Source organism: Pyrus communis, chromosome 9, assembly GCF_041283825.1.
Source record: "Pyrus communis isolate YQ-2024b chromosome 9, ASM4128382v1, whole genome shotgun sequence".
Classification (NCBI taxonomy): domain Eukaryota; kingdom Viridiplantae; phylum Streptophyta; class Magnoliopsida; order Rosales; family Rosaceae; genus Pyrus; species Pyrus communis.
The window spans coordinates 23901843-23921456 of NC_142573.1; the positions used below are offsets into that span (position 1 = coordinate 23901843).

Consider the following 19614-nt stretch of genomic DNA (forward strand, 5'->3'; position numbering starts at 1 on the left):
TAGATGGTTTAAATCGTTGAAGTTCGATGTGGGGTGGACACCACGCCTAGTCCCCATTTTTTAAAAAAATAAAAAAAAGAATCTCTTTGCACAACGGGCTTGTGTATATATATTACTCTAGTGAGCTCTTTCACCGAACAGGTGGTCGACAATATTTCAGATAGAGAGAGAAAGAGGGGTAAGCTTGATTTCTACTCATAAGAAGAAGGGAAATCTAGCGACCTTGTTATTGTGTACTCTTCAATGTATCTTTCAATCCCAACCCCACAGATTTGGATCTCATCTGGATACTCTTCATGCAGATCCTAGAGATCATCACATCTTATCCGTTCATTGTACATCGTGTTGTTATAAATCATTTCGAATTTTTATTATTTAAAATTAAATATAAACAGTACCTAATAAAAACTAACCGTACAATATATAATGAACAAATAAGATTCAAGAAGATCCTCATCCCAACCCCACCCCACCCCACCAGAAAGGTGTTATCTTGACAAGAAAAGTCCAGATTATATTGGAAGAAACACAAAATATAAAAATATCCACTAAAGTTAAGAAGAATTGAACAGTAACATGAGCTGCTCCGCTAATTAGGAGCCTTTTACTGTTTCACATCAACATTGTCCACTTTACTCATATTCTGCGTTGGAAGAGGAGACAACGGCGAAATAGGACAGCCTTCATTCTGAAAGTAGCCTAGAAACTTTTCTATGAAAAACCGTTGATCACGCAGCTAGCCCATAATGTAGCACAGCGCACATCATATACTCTCAGGAATGAGAGATGTTAAGGAGATTATCTCATAAGTAAGATTTTTTGTGAATTTTCTGCCACTTCGTTTTTTTTCATGTAATATTTTGTAATGTTAACATGAAATTGACGTTAAACTGTGAGCTGATAGAAAATTTATAAAAAAAAAACTCACTTTCAAGCGAGTGACATTAGAGCATCTTCAAAAGAGAAGTCAAAATCTTAGGTGGAATGCCACTGTGCATCTTTGACATCAAAAGTCTTTCAAACCAAAGTGTTATTTACTAACTGGATTTGAAGGCCTTGTGATTTGGAGTCAAATTTGACATCAATGTCAAATTTATTTTTAATTCATTTTAATGGTGGGTTTCTTATTCCACTAACATTTCAACCAATAAAAACTTTATTTCAACATTTTTTTAATAATTACAACCATTTAAAACTTCATTTAAATAATAAAATAACATTTAAGAATTCGGTTAGAGAAGTACAAAATTTGACATGAAACTTTAGATTACCACATCAGTTATCATTTGTAATTTGAAGTCTCTTTTCAAGATGGTCTTATCATTTCACTAATATTTAAAGATGAAAATCCATTGACTCGGCGTGGGGCTGTATTAGAAAAAGAAAAGGGCAGCCATGAATTGGGTGGTACTGTGTTTGGTGTAGTAATGTGCTAAAATTAACGTATTTAGAAAATAAAAGATAAAAGGTTAAGCAAGTGCAAGAAATGTCTACATGAGGCATTTTAGTTGTAAAAAATTTAACAAATGTCAATATTTAAGTGAACGTGCTGTATCCGATATACACAATCATTACACAAAATAATTTCTCAATTGTTGTAAGGTGATATGGCTAAAGAAAATTTTCAGTATGATCGGTACATAGGTTGGTACATCACGTGTCATTATACAAATAGTGAGATATGTGTGTTAAAAAGTTAATAACTTAAAAAATAAAATTTTCCACTATTTATATAAAAACATGTAATGTACTACCCATATTAATTACAAACACGCACTGATGAAATGGTTTATCTGAGAACCAGCAGAAAGAAAATGACCTTTTAGTTTAAAAAAGGCATGCACGAGTAGCACTAGCAAGCAGGCGACAAAGATTCAACTATTATAAGATATCATAAAATATTGATGATTTTTTAATTCAGATTAGTTGACGTAGCCTTTTGTTTTATTAAGTAAATTCCTTTTTCTTTTTTATTTAAATCCGATTCCTTGCATTGAAACTCCATGTGCATTAAGAACCGTAGATGCCTGCTTGTCTAAGGTAAAATGCAACGAGGGCCGAGTTGTATTTTGCTTATTAATCCATAATTAGAATTCGAGGAGAAGGAGGACTAAGAATTAAATTGTTGTTGAAATTATTTACTAAATTTGTTGAGGTCAAAGCAAAATTGAGGTCGATATAATATGAGTTGTTTATTGACTTGAGACCTAAACAAAATAAATTTGAACTATAAGGCAAACACAGTAGGTGTGAGTTTTTTTTTACAAAAAATAATCAGTAGAATTTGTGAATTACTCCAGTAATTAAGACATTCTTATTTTACTCTCTACATTCCAAATTCAAAACATTTTCATCCCTTTACTATATATTAGTGCAAAATATAGAATATAGATTGTGATAAAAAGATATCGATATAATTCAATTAATACAAATCCTATTTAATTTTCGCCAAACTTTTTACATAAACTTCTTGTGCTTGCTTCGAGTTGATTAAAGCCAAGTACTTACGTCGAGTTCGTTTCTTATGTATTTTGATCTCTAGAGATGGTTCGTTGGCAAGGTAAAGACATTTTATTTTGGTCCCTTAATTATGTTTTCCCATTATTTCTTGAGAAATGCTAAGGAGGCTCTTCGTGTACTCTCCGCCACCTCATCTTTTTGGCACAATATTTTATAATATTGTCACAATAATTGTGTTAAAAAGATGAGATGGTGGCGATTCCCCGGAGAATCCCACTTTTAAGAAAGTCTCCTCAGCATTTTTCTTATTTCTTTGAGAAATGTTAAGGAGACTATCGAAAGTGAGACTCCCCATGGACTCTCCGCCATCTCATATTTTGGCACGATTTCGGTGTCAACGTTATAAAATATTATGTCAAAAACATGAATTGTCAGAGAGTCCATAAAGAGTCTCACTTTAAGGTCTCCTTAGCATTTCTCTCTTTCTAATTTATTAACTGATACTCAACGTTGAAGTATTTTAATTGGTCTCTTACCGTTTATCAAGTAATTAGCAATGGTTGTTGGAATAAGGAAATTTTGCAGGGTGTTCTTCCCATGGATATTGTCAAAAGAATGGGGAGGGGAAATCAATCACCACCCTTCATCCGGACTGTAGCTTAACATTGTCTTTGAAAAACCGTTGACCACGAACCTAGTCCATAATGTCATATACACTGAGGAATAAGAGATGCTAACGAGATTATTTTAAAAATGAGTTTACTTATGAATTTTATGTCTTTTTATGTTTTTAATATAATATTTTATAATATTGACACGAAAATTAACATTAAACTTTGAGATTACAAAAAATTTACAAAAATTTTGACTTTTAAGAGAGTGACATTTCGCTAATATTTAAAGGTGAACATGTTGAATTGTTGATTCTATTGACAAGAACAAGGCGTGGGGCTGTATTAGAAAAAGGAAAAGGCAAGCATAAATTGGGTGGTACTGTGTCTGGTATAATAATGTGCTAAAATTAAGGTTTTCAGGAAATAAAACATAAAAAGTTAGCAAGAAATGTCTACATGAGGCATTTTAGTTGTAAAAAATTTAACAAATGTCAATATTTAAGTGATCTTGATGTATCCTATTTACACAATAATTACACAAAATAATTTCTCAATTGTTGTAAGGTGATATGCCTAGTCGCAGTTTAGCTGCCAAAAAAAAATCAACAAATGTCAAGATTTAAGTGGTTGAATACACTGCTAACATGGTATATCTGGTACACACAACTCATTGTGGAATGATTTATCTGAGAACCAGCCGAAAGAATACTCAATGACCTTCTAGTTTAAAAAGGAAAAAGATCCGGTATATCGTGCGGTCAGTTTTCGTTAGGTACTATTCATATTTAATTTTAAATTTTAAATTTAGAAATAATTTCTGACCGCACGATATACAATGAACGGATGAGAACACGGGATCCTTATGATCTCTAGGAAAAGATCCGGCAAGGATCCTTTCCTGTTTAAAAAAGACATGCACTAGTAGCACTATGACACACCCCAACCGAAATCAAGGCGTGCTAGCCGTCACGTGAGAGTGATGGCCAGCATGCCTTGATTTCGGTCGGGGTGTGTCAATTTGGTATTAGTGTCAATCCCTAGCCGGAAGTGTGCCGATGAGGACGTCGGGCCCTAAGGGGGGTGGATTGTTATATCCCACATCGCCCAGGGAAGTGGATCTTGTAAGCCTTATATATATATTCTCATCTCTACTTAGCACAAGGCCTTTTGGGAGCTCAGTGATTTCGGGTTCCATGGGAACTCCGAAGTTAAGCGAGTAGCGCGCGAGAGCAATCCTAGGATGGGTGACCCCCTAAGAAGTTGCTCGTGAGCTCCTAGAAACAAAACCGTGAGGGCGTGGTTAGGGCCCAAAACGGATAATATCGTGCTACGGCGGAGTCGAGCCTGAGATATGGTGGGGGCCCGGGCCGAGATGTGACAATTAGCAAGCCGGCGACAAAGATTCAACTATTATAAGATATCATATAAAATATTGATAATTTTTAATTCAGATTAGGTTGGGGCGACAAAGATTCAACTATTATAAGATATCATATAAAATATTGATAATTTTTAATTCAGATTAGGTTGGGATGTGACAACCAGCAAGCAGGCGACGAAGATTCAACTATTATAAGATATCATATAAAATATTGATGATTTTTAATTCAGATTAGTTGACGTAGCTTTTTGTTTTATTGAGTAAATTTCTTTTTCTTATATATTTTGTTGTTAAATATTAGGGTAAATCCTAATTCCTTGCGTTGAAACTCCATGTGCATAAAGAACCGTAGATGCATGGTTGTCTAATGGTAAAATACAACAAGGGCCGAGTTGTGTTTTGATTATTAACCCATAATAATCAAATACTTGTTGAAGTTATTTACTAAATTTAACGAGATCGATGTAAAAATGAGGCAGATACAATATAAGCTGTTTATTGACTTGAGATCTAAACAAAATAAATTCGAATGGTATGGTCAAACAATGTAGGCGTGAGAGGTTTTTTTTTTTTTTTTAACAAAAAATTATCATTGCAATTTGTGAGTTACTTTGATGGTTAGGAAATTGCTATTTTACTCTCTACATTCCAAATTCAAAACACTCTGATCCCCTCACTATATATAAGTGCAAAATATCTACTGTGATAAAAAAAAAATCGATATAATTCACTTAATACAAATCCTTATTTTTTTTGTTGAGAAGAAATCCTATTTAATTTTCGACAAATTTTTCACGTAAACTTCTTGTACTTGCGTCGAGTTGATTAAAGCCAAGTACTTGCGTCGAGTTCATTTCTTTTTGGCCAAAATTAAGTCAAATACTTCTTCAGCTTGGAAAGGTATTTTGAGCTCTAGAGATCTTTTGAAAGTTTGAGATGGTTTGTCGGCAACGGCAAAGATATTTTATTTTGGTCTTTTAATTATGTTTTCCCATTCTTTCTGAGAAATGCCAAGGAAACTCTCAAAGTAGGGCATTGTCTGTTAATTCATCTTTTTGGCATAATATTTTATAATGTTGTCACGAGAATTATGTGAAAAGATGAGGTGAACGAGAGTCCATGGAAAATCTTACTTTTAAAAGTCTCCTTATCATTTCTCTTCTTTCTTTGAGAAATTTTAAAGAGACTCTCAAAAGTGGGACTCTACAGTCTCCATGGTCTCTCAATCACCTCATATTTTAGCACAATTTCCGTATTAATATTATAAAATATCGTGTCAAAAACATAAGATGTCGGAGACTCCATGATAAGTCCCACTTTGAAAATCTCCATAGCATTTCCCTTTTTCTAATTTATTAACTGATACTCAACGTTAAAGTATTAATTGGTCTCTTACCGTGAATCAAGTAATTAGCAATGGTTGTTTTTTTTTTAACAAGTATTAATTGGCTTATTACCGTGAATCAAGTATTAATTGGTCTCCTACCATGAACCAAGTAATTAGCAATGGTTGTTGAGGAAATTTTGCAGGGTCTTCTTCCCATGGTTATTGTCAAAAGAATGGGGAGGGGGAATCAATCACCACCCTTCATCCAGGACTGTAGCCTAACATTGTCTTTGAAAAACGGTTGACCTCGTAACTAGTCCATAATGCAACACGGTACATGTCATATGCTCTGAGCAATTCCTACCAAAACACTTTGTGTGGTTTGATTCTAGAAGGAATGTGTGGTTTGATTCTAGAAGGAGATTCCTTCTAGAATTTGTACTCAGAATTAGAATTGTTAATATTATAAATTATTATATAAAAATGTGAAATATAAAAAGAAAAATATGATAGTTTTATATCATCGAACAATATAAATTCATATAAGTCAAAATCAATAAAAAATTACAACTGTTATTTATTTTTTATTCTTGATTGATTAAGGGACCTTATTGTTAACTAATTTTGCAAATATATCATCCAACGATATAAATTCATATAATACGAATAATTTCGTTTATAAAAATAAAATTTTGTAAATTAGTCACAAAATATTTGGAGGAGTAACCTATTTCTTAAGGGTAATGTTATTCATACCATGTTTTTGTATCACATTTTTCATACTACCTTAGGTGGCATTTGATGTGAACAGTCACATCATTTAAATTAATCAGATTTTTAAATTTAATTCATTATTTAATAAACTAATAATTAAGAAAAACTAGTTAATTAAATGATGATTGTGATATACGAGAAGTCTTTCTTATTTTTTTCCTTGGGTTTTGTAAAATTTTCAAATGATGTAGCTTTCCACATCAGATGATACCTAAGATGGTATAAAAATATAGTATAAAAACATCGTATAAATAACATTACTCATTTCTTAAAGGGCAAAGCATTCCTCATGTTTTAGCCCCTCTCCATTGGTAAATATATAATACAGACACACATACACTGAGAACGTTTCAGAGAGAGAGGGGTAAGCTGAGTTCTACTTTTAAAAAAGAAGGGAAATATAGCTACCTGTTGTTGCAGTTTTATGAAGAGATGGATATGATGAATAGCAGCAGAAACAAACTCAGTTACAAGTCATCGGTTGTGGTTCTTGTGTTATGCTGCACCTTGAAAGCCGCCGATATCTCGGCGGCGTCAAGCAACATGATCTCCCAAGGACAATCTATTTCCGGCAAACAAACAATCACCTCATCACCACGCGGCATATTCGAGCTGGGTTTCTTCACTCCAGGTAACTCCCACAACTACTACATAGGCATCTGGTACAAACAACTACAGGAAACCGTCGTTTGGGTGGCCAACAGAAACCACCCTGTTTCCGATCCTTTTTTATCATCCCTTCAACTCTTCCCAAACGGAACCCTAGCACTTTTCGACCAGTCCAAATCTGCCATTTGGTCAACAACTCGTGATCTCTCAATTGCTTCCAATTCTACAAGTCAAGTAGCAGCATTAATTCTTGACAGTGGCAACTTTGTCATAACAGATGTTTTGAATTCGTCTGCTGTCATATGGCAGAGTTTCGATCACCCGACGGACACTTGGCTGCCGGGCGGGAAGCTTGGATACAACAAGCTGACCAATGAGAAGCTAACCCTCATTTCCTGGAGAAGCTCACAAAACCCAGCACCTGGGATTTTCTCTCTAGAGCTCGAACAAAACGGGACGAGTTTGTTGTTGATGTATAATGGGACTAGAATGTATTGGACAACTGGTCCTTGGACAGGCAAGATTTTTACGGAAGTTCCGGAAATTCAGTTGAATGATTTGATCACGAATGTCAGCTATGTTTCCAATGAGTTGGGGAGTTATTTTTCTTATGATGCAGTTTACCCCGACATCTTTGTTAAGTACATGCTTGATATCTCCGGGCAGTTAAGGGCCTCAAAGTGGGGGAGGGACTTCCATCAATGGACTTCATTTTGGCTGCGACCCTCCGAACAATGTGAGGTCTATGGATTCTGTGGTGCTTCTAGCATTTGCAATCAGCAACAAGTGCCTCTTTGTGTTTGCTTGGAAGGGTTTGAACCTCGATCCCCACAAGATTGGGAATTGGTGGATTCCTGGGAAGGGTGTGTGAGGAAAACCCCTTTAGGATGCAGTAGTGGAGGAAATGACACGTTTGTGGTGATCCCCGATTTAAGCTTTCCAGAGAATTCGGAGACTTTGGCAGGCAAGAACATTGATGAATGTGGATTGACGTGCATGAATGATTGCTCGTGTACAGCTTTTGCTTATGACAGTACGTGTTTGGTTTGGAAAGGAGATCTGTTTGATGTAAAACAACTTACATCTGATGAGAACGTAGGCAAAGAGTTGCATCTTCGAGTTCCAAAGGCGAAGAAAGAGAATAAAACCCCTTGGATTGTCACTGGAGTACTTGGAGGTCTGCTTGGTGTTTTACTAGTTATTGTGGTAATTGCCAAAAATAAATGTTCCGGTTCTGGGGAAAGGTCTGAGGCAGATGAAGGCTCTTTGATGATGTTCAAGTACCGGATTCTAAGAAACGCAACCAAGAACTTTACTGAAAAACTTGGGGAAGGAGGCTTTGGTTCTGTTTTCAGAGGGACGCTGAAAAATTCTACTGCCATCGCAGTGAAGAGACTTAACTGTCCAGAGCAAGCCGATAATCAATTTCTTACAGAAGTGAGGACTCTTGGAAAAGTCCAACATATCAATCTTGTTCGCCTCCGCGGATTTTGTGCAGAAACTTCAAAAAGATTGTTGGTTTATGATTACATGCCAAATGGTTCTCTAGAATCGCTTTTGTTTCAAAAGAGTCCCATCGTCTTGGATTGGAAAACTAGATATCACATTGCAGTTGGCACTGCAAAAGGACTTGCATATCTTCATGATAGTTGCAGAGAATGCATCATACACTGCGACATCAAACCCGAAAACATTTTGTTGGATGCAGAATATGCCCCCAAGATAACAGATTTTGGCCTAGCAAAGCTCATGAGCAGAGACTTCAGCCGGATAATTACAACCATGCAAGGAACAAGAGGGTATATTGCTCCGGAATGGATATCAGGAGAAGCTATCACAGTAAAAGCCGATGTCTTTAGTTATGGAATGTTATTTTTCGAGATCATATCAGGAAGGAGAAACCGAGATCTTTTGGATGATGGGTTGGAAAACTACTTCCCAACTCGCGTTGCAAATGTATTAATGAAAGGAGAAGATGTCGATACCTTGTTGGACAGCAGGTTAGAAGGCAATGCTAACAAAGAAGAAGTGATGAGAGCATGCAAAGTAGCTTGTTGGTGCATTCAAGATGACGAGAAGGATAGGCCAACAATGGGGCAGGTTGTTCAAGCTTTGGAAGGAGTTATAGATCTCGGCATGCCTCCCATCCCCCACTTCATGGACCGCTTTTCGAAGAGTCATTTTGAGTCCATACATTACCTTGACATTTCTTCCAGCACTGCTTCGGATTCAAGGCGTGGCTCAAGTAACTAGTAATACTACTATCTCTGGAGCTTAAACCTACTAATTTGCAGTATCATTCTCCCATGTAGTTTTGTTTTACAACCTACAAATCGTTGGAATAGTATCCAAAGTTTCTAACTTTTCTTGTTGTATAATTCTCTTTCTTTGCACTAATTAAATTAGAATATCGTTCGAAGAAAAGAAAAAGCAATTAAAATCTTATTTGGTCCAAAGTTCCTGCGTACTCTTTTGTTTTCCTGCAGACATTTTGCATTCCGGAAAATCTAATGAATGAATTTTATGAAATACTGTATTTTGATGGGAAATAGTGTGTTATGCAAGGAAAACTGATAAAACAAACGTGGAGTGGACTTTATATTTGCGGAAAAGGACAGTGTACCAAACTTGTTTTGGAAATTATAGAGTTTTGACAAAGCTAATGTTGAGTGTGTGTATATTTAACGTCGACAGCATCGGAATCCTCTGCAACGATGACTACACCACGCCATTTAAAATGATTGGAAAGCTGCACAAGTGGTAATCATGAGGCAACAAGTTGAAATGGCTTTGATTAATTTAAGGGGTTTCTAGATGCCGGCTGGTTAAAATCACACGGTTGAAATGTTAAATTTAAGGTACAGTACAAGCGGGGTGAAACTGAGGATTCGTTTGTACGTGTTTTTATAATGGCTGAAAGCGCTTCAAAACAAATGGTTTTGGATTTCAAAAGCACTTGAAGTGATTTTTGTAAGAAGCGTCAATTATGTTCTTCTTTCAGGAAGCAATTTAAGTCTTTTTCTAAGATTTATTTGCATTTTTAGTAAGAACTAGAAAATATGCCCGCGCGTTGCTGCGGGACTTGAATGCACCAGCTTTAACTGCATGAATAAGACACATTTAACCCGAATAAATTAAACATAATCATGAATGAATAGAAGGATAGATGAGTGAAAATATTCGGTAAGATAAGCATCTTGATTTTTGTATACATTCAACATAACTGATATGAAAAGACATTGTACAATTAACAGAATGTTCTTGATTACAAAAGATGTGATTGCAAAAAATTGTCTGTTTCCATAAGAAACAGAAACAACATACAGTTCACACATATATTGCCTCTGAAGTTAAGATGGCAAAATATATGTCCTGTAGGCCAACGGCCTGTTTCAGCAGTTAACAAAAAACATTAAAAGTGTTCTGTTTTTGTTTCAGCAGCTAAGCTTTCAAGCACTAATGTTCAAAGAAAAAAAATGCAGGATGCCTATTTCCGTAAGAAACAAAAGCAAGATGCAGTCCAGACATATTTTATCCTGCAGTTAAGGTAGCAAAATATATGGCCTGTAGGCCTAGCACCTGTTTCAGCAGTTAACAAAAAACAAAATAACTGTTCCATTGTTGTTTCAGCAAGTTTTCAAGCACACAGTAACTCCAAGAAAACAAAATGTTGGAAGATATAAAAACAGGGCTAATTTCAAGCATAAACTATCTCTGAAAAGTTAATACCTCAAGTTTGTTTTCCCAATCTACACCATAAATATTACTTAAAATTGAACCAGCCTTGACAACAAACTGAGGAAGCTCCTTGAAAAAATATACGGTGCTGTAAAACACCCCAATAAGAAGAATAAAATAAGATGCCAAGAATTCATGAACAGCTAATTATAAGCTAAAGGAAAGACGGTCTAGTGCCTAAGAACCAAGTGAAACTTTGCTTGCTATATATGGATATGCATGCTATAAGAAAGATTTATTCCCTCATGTAGTAGGCTGTTCTCTGTAATCTTAAGCTAACCCAAGTAGACTAATTATAATGATGCAAAATATATGTAAATCTGACTTCTTTTTTTTTAACTGGGATTCGAAAGAATCAATACCTTGGCATATAACGGTCTTCAACAATTACTGCAAGATAATCCTTCTAGCTATGCAACAAATCCAAATTGAGCACCATCGCATAATCTTAGGCTTACATTGTGGAAAACAGAAGCACTGCCAGCGTTTAGAACAATCAACGTTACTTGCCAACATCATTAGAGAGTGAACAATTAGGACCATTTTTTCTGTCCAGCCATTTTAGTTGGCCAAACTCTATGTAATTGCTTCTAATAACAGAATATTCTGTTTGAAATGGAAAGCATAGTTCCTCTAAAAAAAAGGCTAGAATCATTCATACCTGCCAAACCAATAATAATCTGGTTCAAGATGTGAGAGACCATTTATTTCTGTGTAACCATCAGAAGTCTCACTCATCTGCCTCCCAATCCCCTCCAATCCTCCAACAGATGTATAAATGAAACAATGAAGATATATGGGAACTCAAAAGGGTTAGACAAAATAGTACTTCTCTCTTAAAAATGCGGTTATCAACCCTTTTTACACATTTTTGTTAAAGTGTAACCTAATTGTTCATTCAATTACAATATCTGAAAACACCTCAAGTCAAGCCACCTGATTTTCGCAGTTGGGTGAGAAGGGGACGCTAATATATATTTCGAAAACAACATCATGCTTTTCAATCATTTTCATGGTTCTTACCAAAATTTAAAATCTACAGACAGTGAGGCATTAAGACAGTCAGAAAATAAACAAATATTAGATATAATTCCACATTCTAAAATAGATATCAGCAAGTCAAAAGTAAAAACATGAAAAAAGTAAGAAATTTGATATTGCAGTTAAAGACCCATATAAGTAATCTACAACTAAAAAGCTAGATATTAAACCTAAAATCATGTAATTATGTATGAAGCAGATAGTAATGCAGAGAGATTGTTTTTTATAGTGCTGCCAATGACAATTACTTTCTCATGAAAACAAAGAAAAGAGAAACAGAGGTATAAAAGTATATTGTTTTTTATAGTTGCAAACATTATGAATTCTGAAAAGAAGAAAAAACTACAAATAACACTTCAATCACGGACCGAAGCATCTAAAACGCGGCGGCCAAGATACCATTCAAGATAGGACTCAGCATCATGGATGAACTAACCAATCTGTGTCCCTGAGCTCACTGCAAGTCATAAACACCCGACCAACTGGGCATAGGAGCATAATGAGGAAAACTTCCCGTATCCTCACTTAGAAGAAAATAATGCACGCATAATAGCCACATGGACCTCACGTATATAAATTGTTATGGCAATAATTTGCAATAGAAAACATAGTTATAAATAAGATATACGAAATACCAACATTGCAATGGTCTTTTTTTTTTTTTTTCATTCGATTGTACTGAAGCATGCATCTTAGTGGAGAACAATTAAGTACCACGTGAGGTCTATATAATGAAATGGGAGATTGAATACACTTGAGGAAACTGACAATTCAAATATGCACACTCCATAGTGTATCTTCACAACCAAAAGAAATGTTTATATATACGACATATGTTTGACATTGTTTTTCCCCGCTCAAATTGTCTTGAGAAAATTTGACTACATTGAGAATAAGCAAAAGAGTACTTTTTACTACCTAATTTACTAAGATCCACCAAATCTAAAAACTACAAAACTTTTATTAAAGAATCAAATAGAATAGCATGAGAAAGTTATTAGGACACCATATCCGAATTTTTTGTAGATAAAAACACCTGTATTTCACCTGATTTTCGAATGAAATACAGATGCTTGTATGTCACCTGTACATAGCTGCCTGACATTTATTGTCTTCTTTGAGTTCAAGTTCGTTATATTGTCTGATACGTGAAAGAATCAGAAATCGTATACAGTTTGATAAAGAAACACGTAATGTGATTATGTGACAACCATGCACCCGTCTGTCAGAGAGATAAACAAAGATACCAAAAACAGAGAGGCAATGTTAAGATAAACAGAGAGGCAATGTCACATTGTTTTGCATGATCTTGAAATTGGGGATAAGGTATTCGAAGTGCTAACAATGACGTGCAAATGGTATTGAAATGCTAAAAAGGGCATTTTGAATAATTATATGATGCGGTAACAAAAACACAATTGACTTTCAAACTACAGAAATAAATGATAAAAACCACATACTTGCACCCAATGCATTGCTTTTTTTTTTTTTTTTTCTGTGCAGTATAAGAATAAAAAAGGATAACATTCCCCCGAAACCAAATTCATCCCCCAACTTCTTGCAACAAATTTCAGTAATGACGAACGCAACTAAATCTTAAATAAATAGAGCTGTTCAATTAGATTAAACTACATATAGGGAGGGGGAAAGAGAGAAAAGAGAGACCTAGAACTACCTGGATCCTCAATATTGACCGGAACATAATTCCGATTGGGTTTCAAAAGTGAAGTGTACATCAAATGCTATATCAGTGTTGTCGGATGTTGAAAAGTAACTGCAATCCAGGGAACAATTTCATTTATAAGTATAATAAAAATAGAAAGAATCAGGGAAAATCTGTGATGGTGGAAAACATCAAAGCCAAACCAAAACTCTAAACCTGTATTAGAGGTTTATTAAATCCAATGTTGAAAACCATTTAATAGTATCGTTTGAAACCTAAAAAAGGATTGAATAGTGATCACTGACCTCTTTGAGTCGAATGATATTCGGATTCTTCAGTGATTTATGGTTTGTGATTTCCCTTTGAACATGTTCATCCATCTGCATCTGCATCACCAAAAATAAATAAATATTTAAAAAAAATACAAAATGAAAATAGTTTATGATCACTAACCTCTTTGGATCGAATGATATTCGGATGCTTCAGTGATCTATGGCTCATGATTTCCCTTCGAACATGTTCATCTACCTGCATCACCAAAAAATTAATAAATATTTTAAAAAAATGCAAAATTTAAAGGATAAGAATTGTGAAGATTCTTAGGTCTTAGTTCGGAATGAAATAGCTCATCTCACCTCCATATATTACCAAATCTTAGTCTATATAGAAAATATGCCCGTGTGTTGCGGCGGGAATCAACTATTTTAGACGTAACTGCATGAATAAAACACATTTAACCTGAATAAATTTAAAACAATCATGAATGAACAGAGGGACACATGAGTGAATGAGGTCGATAAGATAAGCAGCTTGGCTTTTATATACATTCAACTGACATCTTTTGTCGTTGTAGTCTCCAATATATATGTAAGGTATGTAAGCTGAACACAGAAAAAGAGGAAATGACACAAATGATGTTTTGAGGGGAATGCCAGAACTGAACCATGAAGGGAAACTTACATAGAAAATGACCAGATTTGCTGTAATAGAAATTAAATTAATTTATGGTAAAGTCCAAGTCGTTCATTACATGAGGAATTATCAAACAATGATTGGTAGTTTTACATATTCCTAAAGTGAAGTGTTACCGACACTTCAAAAAGTTGATCATAATAAACTCCTTGATGTTCAGTTTAATTTGTTCTTATATTTTTATAAATAAAAAAACTTAGAAATCTTGGACAACCAAAATGCAAATTGAAAAAAGACCCAGATCATGAAAACATAACAACAAATTACCCATATCAAAGAATGGAAAAGCGTCAAGAAAACACATGAAATCAGATAAAAAACATAATATTGGATAAAACATGAAGAGGGTGAGAAAGGGAACCGACATGTATGAAGATATTCGCATATGGTAGTGGCCTCATAGTAGTGCTTGTCGCTGAGATTGGAACATATCCATGTGTCTTGAGTTGTGTGCATAGAAATGCTGTTGGTAGACTGAATGTACGTAAACTTGTAATCGTATTTCCAGAACCATTGACACATTTGAACTATCATCTTCCATTGAGAAAAAGTGCCACTCACTGAGAATTGAGAAAAAAGGGAAAAAAGAACATAACCCAAAACCATCAACTTCTTGAAACCAAAATACAGCGAAAACACAGTACTTTATTCATGAACAAGACCAACCCCAGAGAACAATAAAATTATTAACTTCCATTGGCATATATATATATATATATATATATAGAATTCTGAAAGCGATGAGAGAGATAGGATAAACCCAAACCCCTAGCCACGATCCCTACCCCTCTCCCTCAAATCCCGATGGCCCCCGTGCTTTTCTCTGACTGTCCCCCCTCTCCCACTCATGAAATCGAGGATCTGCAGCAATGGTGATGAGATCCTCACTCCTCCTTCTCCCTCTCTCTCTATCACTCTTTCTCTGTCTGTCTCCCTCTCTATCCATCTCCCTCTCCTTCTCCCTTTCTGTCTCCCTCTATCTATCTCTATGACCTCCCATCCCTGAAACCCTCACCGAGCAATGAGCATTAACAAACAAACATGCACAAATCTCATAGGAAATTGGTAAGAACTAATCCTAATTGAGAAAAAAAATCAGAAAACCAGAGGACACAATTGGAGTCTAATTCTACAGAACCCATGACAAACAAATATCCAAAATTAACAAATTACATTAACAACATTCCAACAAAAGTAAGAAGACCAGAAAAATTATCTATTCTAAAGTAACTTAGTTCCATCATGCATAAATCAAGGGAGTCATGGAAGGCCAGTATCTAGGTAATCCAACATATTACAGCATCCAAACACAGACTCAGAATTACAAAACGCATGAAAATTCACATTCCAACGTGTTATGCAATCACCAATTTCAGATCAACCAAAACCAAATAAATTTATCAGTACGCATCAAACCCACCAAACCCAAAATCAAAAAAAGGTGATCAAATTTTTGATTTTGCTAAATATTACAAAATAAAATAAATAAGAATATGGACAAATCAGCATGCATACCTTGTAGCGGTACAGGGAACAGTAGCGTGAGCTGTATCAAGGGCATGTGTACTGGGAAAATTGCTACTGGCAGCTGCAATTAACAAAAACAAAACAAAAAAAAAATTGAAAAAAATCAAAATCGGGAATTTTTCCAAAAAAAATAAATAAAACAAATTATCAAGCTTTGTTGATGAAAGAGAGGTGGTGTTCTTGAGAAGTCAGAGCCTTTGGAACCTTTGGAACAGTTCCGGAGCTTCTCTGAGAAGTCGGAGCCTTTGGAAAAGTTCGGGAGCTTTTCTGAAAGGCTGAAGCTTCAGCTGTCCGGGAAGCGTGCTTGCAATGGGCGTATCAGAACCTCCTACATTAAATCAGTAGAAGGAAAAACATTGCCAAGAAATGAAAATCAAACAAAATGGGCAACTCAGATGTTAAAAAAGAACACAATTATCTAATATTCCCGAACTCCTTCAAACACATACATTTTCTAGACTAAAAGAGAATTGATACTTAGAAATCTGTACCATGTAATTGGGGATGTACACGGGCTCCATTTTGTACAACGTCGTGTTGCGCAGAAGCAATATTGGAATCCTTCGTGTTTACAGTGGCTACACTTGCCTTGGCTCCTCCTTGTGCATTGTTAATATGCTTCTTAAAACTGAATATTTGAAATAAAAATCATCAAACCCTAAAATTTCCAACAATCTCAAAAATTCCAAAACAAACGTATTAAAAACCTCAATTTGAAATCCTAATCCAAAGCAATATAAGTGCATAGATTGTTAAAAATGATGGAAAACTGATCAGGAACAAACCCTACAAAGACACATATGCAAATAAGTAGATTTGACAGATATATATACATATATGCACCTGCGGTTGGAGGAGATGGAAGGGCCAAGCCCACCGGCGCGGGTGCCCATAGGGTGAGCGGGTCCTGTGAAAAATATGAAACCTTGTGAAAAGAGCGCATGTGGGAAAGACCAATATCAGTATCGAACACATAGAAACCACAGTGGTAATAACATTTAAAAAAGTCTTTACTCTATACGACACAATAAAAGCAATAGCAGTGAGGCATAAAAAGTAAAAATAAAAAATTGGGGATTGTAAATTGTAATCTAATCACCCAATAAAATAAAACAGAAATTAAGCACAATAATATCAAAATTAAAAGGAAGGAATAACATGAAACCTTGTGCATAGAACGCTCATGAGAATGAATCACACAACAATCAAGGGTGGACAAATCACAAAAGTGACAATTAAAGGCACCTAAAGGACACCCCCATCTCTCTCTGCAGTCGCAGAAATCCCTTGGTTTTCAGGAAGCAAATGGAAAATGAAAAGGTTTTTCATCCCCTACCCATACCCATACATCCCTTTCTCCATGTTACAGCGATAGTCTTAGAGCTCTTACAACATCACAGATGCATGACCAAGAGTGTATCTGACAACCTTTTCTCTGGTCCTTTTCATCAGTTGGTCCTAAAGCAACCCTCTAGAGATTCTATTCTTTTACATTCATCTTCTTTTTAGGTATCAACAGACATTTATTACTTTATATGTCGAACACAAAACACCTAAAAATTTTATGACAAATTAGAAGCAACTAATCAGAATCTGGGTACTGAGAATTAAATTACTCTTTTTTCTTACAGTCCCAATGGAAAATACTCATTGATTCACAATATAATCAAACTAAAATGCAAGAAAAGAAAAATCAACAACCCATATCAAAATAATATAAAAAGATCCCAACAAACTAAGCAAACAATTAGCATTTAAACAAAAATATTTGCAAAGTCGGAGGGAAAGATGCATACCAGAAGATGAAGAGGAAGATGAAGAGCATGTTACAGAAACCTTTCTCATTTTTCAGAAACCTAACTCTGGGTCGAGCTGAGCTTCTCTGCCACCATTCTCACCAGCTCTGATTTACATGTTGTCAGTATCAGCAGCCGAGCAGACCCGTCAAAATCTCCGTCTTTATCTTCGATCTTAGCCGATTTCGACATTCTCTCTCGAATTTCGCTCTCCCATTCCCTGAAACAAATTCTGATCATAATTCATTCCTTAAGTAGAACTAATAGATTTAAACGAAGAAGAAAAATTAAATTTTAAAAAAAAGCTGGGTTTTTACCTCTAAACGATCTAATAGATTCTCAGCAACAAAAGGCTTCAATCACTACCTTTGCATGTTCAATTGATCAGTAAAATATACAGAATAAGAGTTACATCACATAGCAATAAATTAGAGAGAATTTGAAGACAAAAGGAGATTTAAAATGTATAAACCTCACAAACGTCACAAACCCTAGAATTCTTGCTGAACAAAATCACAATTTCGAATCTAAAGCTGCATGATATGAATAGAGTTTGTAAACCTAATCCTAAAGCACAAAAGATTTGAAAACGACTCCTCACCTTTTCAATCAGCTAAGGCTGTCATGGGCTTCAAATCTCAGTCATTCTGTGCAACCATGGCCTTTGTCCTCAATCTCAGGCCTTCCTGTCTCTGTGCGCTCTCTCTCTCTTTCTCTCTTTCTCTCCTCTCATGTGTCCTTCTCTCTGGTAGCCGGCCTCAGGAGTGCAGGCTGCGAAGCTCTCAAACGTCATAGCGGCAGTGGCAGCAACAGCAGCACCGCCTGAAGTATTCTTACTGGTCGAAGCAGCAGCAGAAGAAGAAGATGAGGAAGACGATGGATGTTCTTCCATTGCAAAGAGAGAGGGAAAATTGGGGGGAAATTAATTTCAGAACCCTGATCCTAATTTAGATGAAAAGGTAACGTACACATGAAGGTCTGAGGAAGAAGGTCCCATGACGATGGATTTAACTGAGATTATGAAGAGGAATGGGGTGAGCAGCGCTGGGGCTAGGTTGAGAGAATGGAGAGAGAAGTCTCGAATTTGAGAGAAATGAGAGAGAAACGGTGCTAGGGTTACAGAGTGAGAAAAGGGAAGAACGGGGGATTTGATGGATGGTTATCGAGAGAGCAGGGAGAGAGAAAGAGGGAAAGAAAAGGCGGTGGCAATTTTGTAAATAAAGTGAAATTCGGCTCAATCCTACGGACAAAATTACCCCCTAACTTTTGGGAATTACCTTTCCAACCCAGCCCAGATCTGATGGTTTTTGTTGTAAATAGCGTGAAATCGAGAGGCAAACAATTGACTGTAGCCCAATGAACAGTCAATTGCTCCCTAGTTTTAGAATAGATAATTGGTTGCAAAAAATATTTTCCCCAAAAGCACTTTTGGTTATTTTAAAAGTACTTTCAAACAAGCTCTGACTTATTATTATGATACCCGGTACAACTTGAACATCATGAATAACGATATCACGATCGAATATCAAATGCTATATTGAAGTATTTGTGTCAAATATGAATGTTATATCAATAATATCTACTAAATTTCGATAACATACCAACTTACGAATATGGACGACATTAACAACAACGTTAGTGAACATCTATCATCGCTTCCGCCCGACATCGTTGACACTTCGGACGTATCCTTCAGTTTTCCCTTGGTTTAT

The 19614-nt window shown here is 35.6% G+C and overlaps 1 protein-coding gene and 1 pseudogene across 14 annotated transcripts; one reads left to right on the forward strand and one right to left on the reverse strand.

Annotated features, from left to right (window-relative positions):
- Positions 1-6925: 6925 nt before the first annotated feature.
- On the forward strand, positions 6926-9621 carry LOC137740717 (G-type lectin S-receptor-like serine/threonine-protein kinase At2g19130 pseudogene; annotated as a pseudogene).
- Positions 9622-10203: 582 nt separating this feature from the next.
- On the reverse strand, positions 10204-19207 carry LOC137740347 (uncharacterized). Of its 14 annotated transcripts, XM_088700341.1 has the most exons (16): positions 18504-19207; positions 18220-18264; positions 17903-18122; positions 16950-17013; positions 16598-16734; positions 16311-16434; positions 16095-16167; positions 14945-15139; positions 14243-14321; positions 14061-14135; positions 13913-13993; positions 13620-13718; positions 11565-12426; positions 11266-11380; positions 10895-10991; positions 10390-10744 (listed from the first exon to the last, which is right to left on the reverse strand). In XM_088700341.1, exons 3-7 carry the CDS (start codon positions 17949-17951, stop codon positions 16158-16160), a joined length of 384 nt encoding a protein of 127 aa, XP_088556467.1. In that variant the 5' UTR covers positions 17952-18122; positions 18220-18264; positions 18504-19207; the 3' UTR covers positions 10390-10744; positions 10895-10991; positions 11266-11380; positions 11565-12426; positions 13620-13718; positions 13913-13993; positions 14061-14135; positions 14243-14321; positions 14945-15139; positions 16095-16157. The 14 variants fall into 14 exon arrangements, with proteins under 14 accessions (XP_068336312.1, XP_088556467.1, XP_068336309.1 ...); XM_068480211.2 differs by lacking the exon at positions 10390-10744 and adding an exon at positions 10204-10266 and having other exon boundaries at positions 11266-12401; XM_068480208.2 differs by having other exon boundaries at positions 11266-13718.
- Between the last annotated feature and the right edge of the window lie 407 nt (positions 19208-19614).